The following is a 1,856-nucleotide window of genomic DNA, read 5'->3' on the forward strand; positions in this document are numbered from 1 at the left end:
CCCCCGGCCCCAGCCCGCACCAAGCCTGACGGTGAGCTTCTTGGAATCCTCCATGCAGTGGGCGGCCGTCAGCACCCAGGAGGGGTGCACTAGCACCGCCCCGCAGGCCAGCTTCTTCTTCGAGTCCAGCAGGACCACCTGGAATGGGGTGAGCCAGGCCGCTGCGTCTCAGCGCAGACCCCGGGCTCAGCCCGGAGGCCTGGAAGCACACCCAGCCTTCCCTTCCGGCCCTGTTCTGGCACCTTCTATGTCTGCACAGTTCACAGAGTGGGCCTGTCCCCGGCTCCTCCCTTTGGTGCCTTTATCACTCGCCTCCCCTCTCCCCCAGCACAGGCAGCACCTCCCTTTTCTGTGCCCCGAGGGGCCCCGGGCTGCTGCCCTCCCTCACCTGCCAGGGGCTCTCTCCCTGCAGGGTCAGCTTCCCGTTGACGAGCCGCGGGTCCACTTGGCCTGCTTGGTCCGTGCTGCCCTTCTTCTCCACGGGGCTCCATGGCCTTCCACAAGGGAATTTCACTGGAGGTGGGGGAGCCGGTGAGGGCCTGCCCGGCACTCCCCCCAGGAGGCCCCGCCTTGTCCACCTCTCGGGTCAGTCAGTCAACGAACAAGAGTCAGAAAGCGGATCACCGCCCGGCCGTGTGTCCTGGGGAGGCTAACGCCTCAGGGTTCAGTTCCCCACCCCCCACCCCGCTGTGGGGAGCGACCTGAGGCACACAGGAAGGGGTGCTGCCCAGCTCCTCCCAGGCCAGACATTGTGGGGAGGAGGAGGTGGCACCCTTGGAGAGCCCCAAGCAGCTCCGGGCACGGCTGTGAGGTGCCTTGTCGAGAAGAGGGCGCCTGACAGAGCTGAGGGCCCGAAGGTGTGCCCGGGCCTGACGGGCCACTCCACTGGGGGGCGGAGAGATGCGGGCAGTGGGAACCATCGCGGGGACCAATAGCGACAGGGAATGGAGCCCCAGAAGCTGCCAGCAGAGGGACACTGGCTGAGGAGGAAGCACGCCCCTCAGTCAGTGACAGGGAGCCAGGGACAGGCCTGCGACAGAACAGCCGGTTCCAGAGCGAAGCCGAGGCCCTGCCCCGGCCTGGGCCTCCTCTGCCCGCGCACCCGCAGACACCTTCCCTGCAGAGGGTGACCGGGAACTGCCACAGACAGGGTGCCCCAGGGCTGGCCAGAGGGGTCAGCAGAGGCCTGCAGGGCGAGCCGGCGCCCCACCCCATCCTGCTCCGAGGGGCAGGAAGCCAGGCAGGCCATCGGCAGGAGCTGGGAGGACAGACCCCTCTCAGGAAGCAGAGGAGAGAAGCCTGGGGCCCGGGCGGGGGCTCTGCTGGGACCTGGCCTTCGGGGGCCCCCAGGAGAGCCTGCCAGCAGGCGCTCAGGATGGCTGTGCCACTGCCGATGGGATGGAGTGAACTCCGATCAGTTAGAACGACTGACATTGTGTTTGTGAATCCTCACTCGAGGATGTTTTTCCATTGATCTTGATGGAGAGTGGAAGAGAGAGGGAGAGACAGAGAGAAACATCGATGTGAGAGAAACACATCGATGGGTTGCCTCCTGCACGAGCCCTGACCAGGACCCGGGCCGGGGAGGAGCCTGCAACCAAGGTATGTGCCCTTGGCCAAAATCGAACCCGGGACCTGTTGGTCCGCAGGACAATGCTCTATCCACTGGGCCAAACTGGCTAGGGTGGAACTATTGATTTTTTTTCAGTAAAAGGATTGGAATACAAAGCTGTGGAACGTTCCTTGAAAGAACACAAAGTCTAAGAAATGGACAACAGAAGAGACAATAAAATAGATCTTCAAGAGGAAGAGAGCTGAGAATAGGAGGTGCCAGAAGAGAACAGAGAAAACGGGGG

The 1,856-nt window shown here is 63.5% G+C and overlaps 1 protein-coding gene across 1 annotated transcript in view; it reads right to left on the reverse strand.

The window, feature by feature from the left end:
- The window catches only part of PROC (protein C (inactivator of coagulation factors Va and VIIIa)), a gene marked incomplete at its 5' end in the record, with an annotated part of 7,703 nt that overhangs the window by 1,910 nt on the left and 3,937 nt on the right, over nt 1-1,856 (reverse strand). The window contains 2 exons of the mRNA XM_014550392.1: nt 21-138; nt 389-578. Coding sequence (XP_014405878.1) covers nt 21-138; nt 389-578 — 308 coding nt within the window. The remainder of the gene's footprint in view (nt 1-20; nt 139-388; nt 579-1,856) is intronic.

Source organism: Myotis brandtii, unplaced genomic scaffold (genome assembly GCF_000412655.1).
Source record: "Myotis brandtii unplaced genomic scaffold, ASM41265v1 scaffold600, whole genome shotgun sequence".
Taxonomy (NCBI): domain Eukaryota; kingdom Metazoa; phylum Chordata; class Mammalia; order Chiroptera; family Vespertilionidae; genus Myotis; species Myotis brandtii.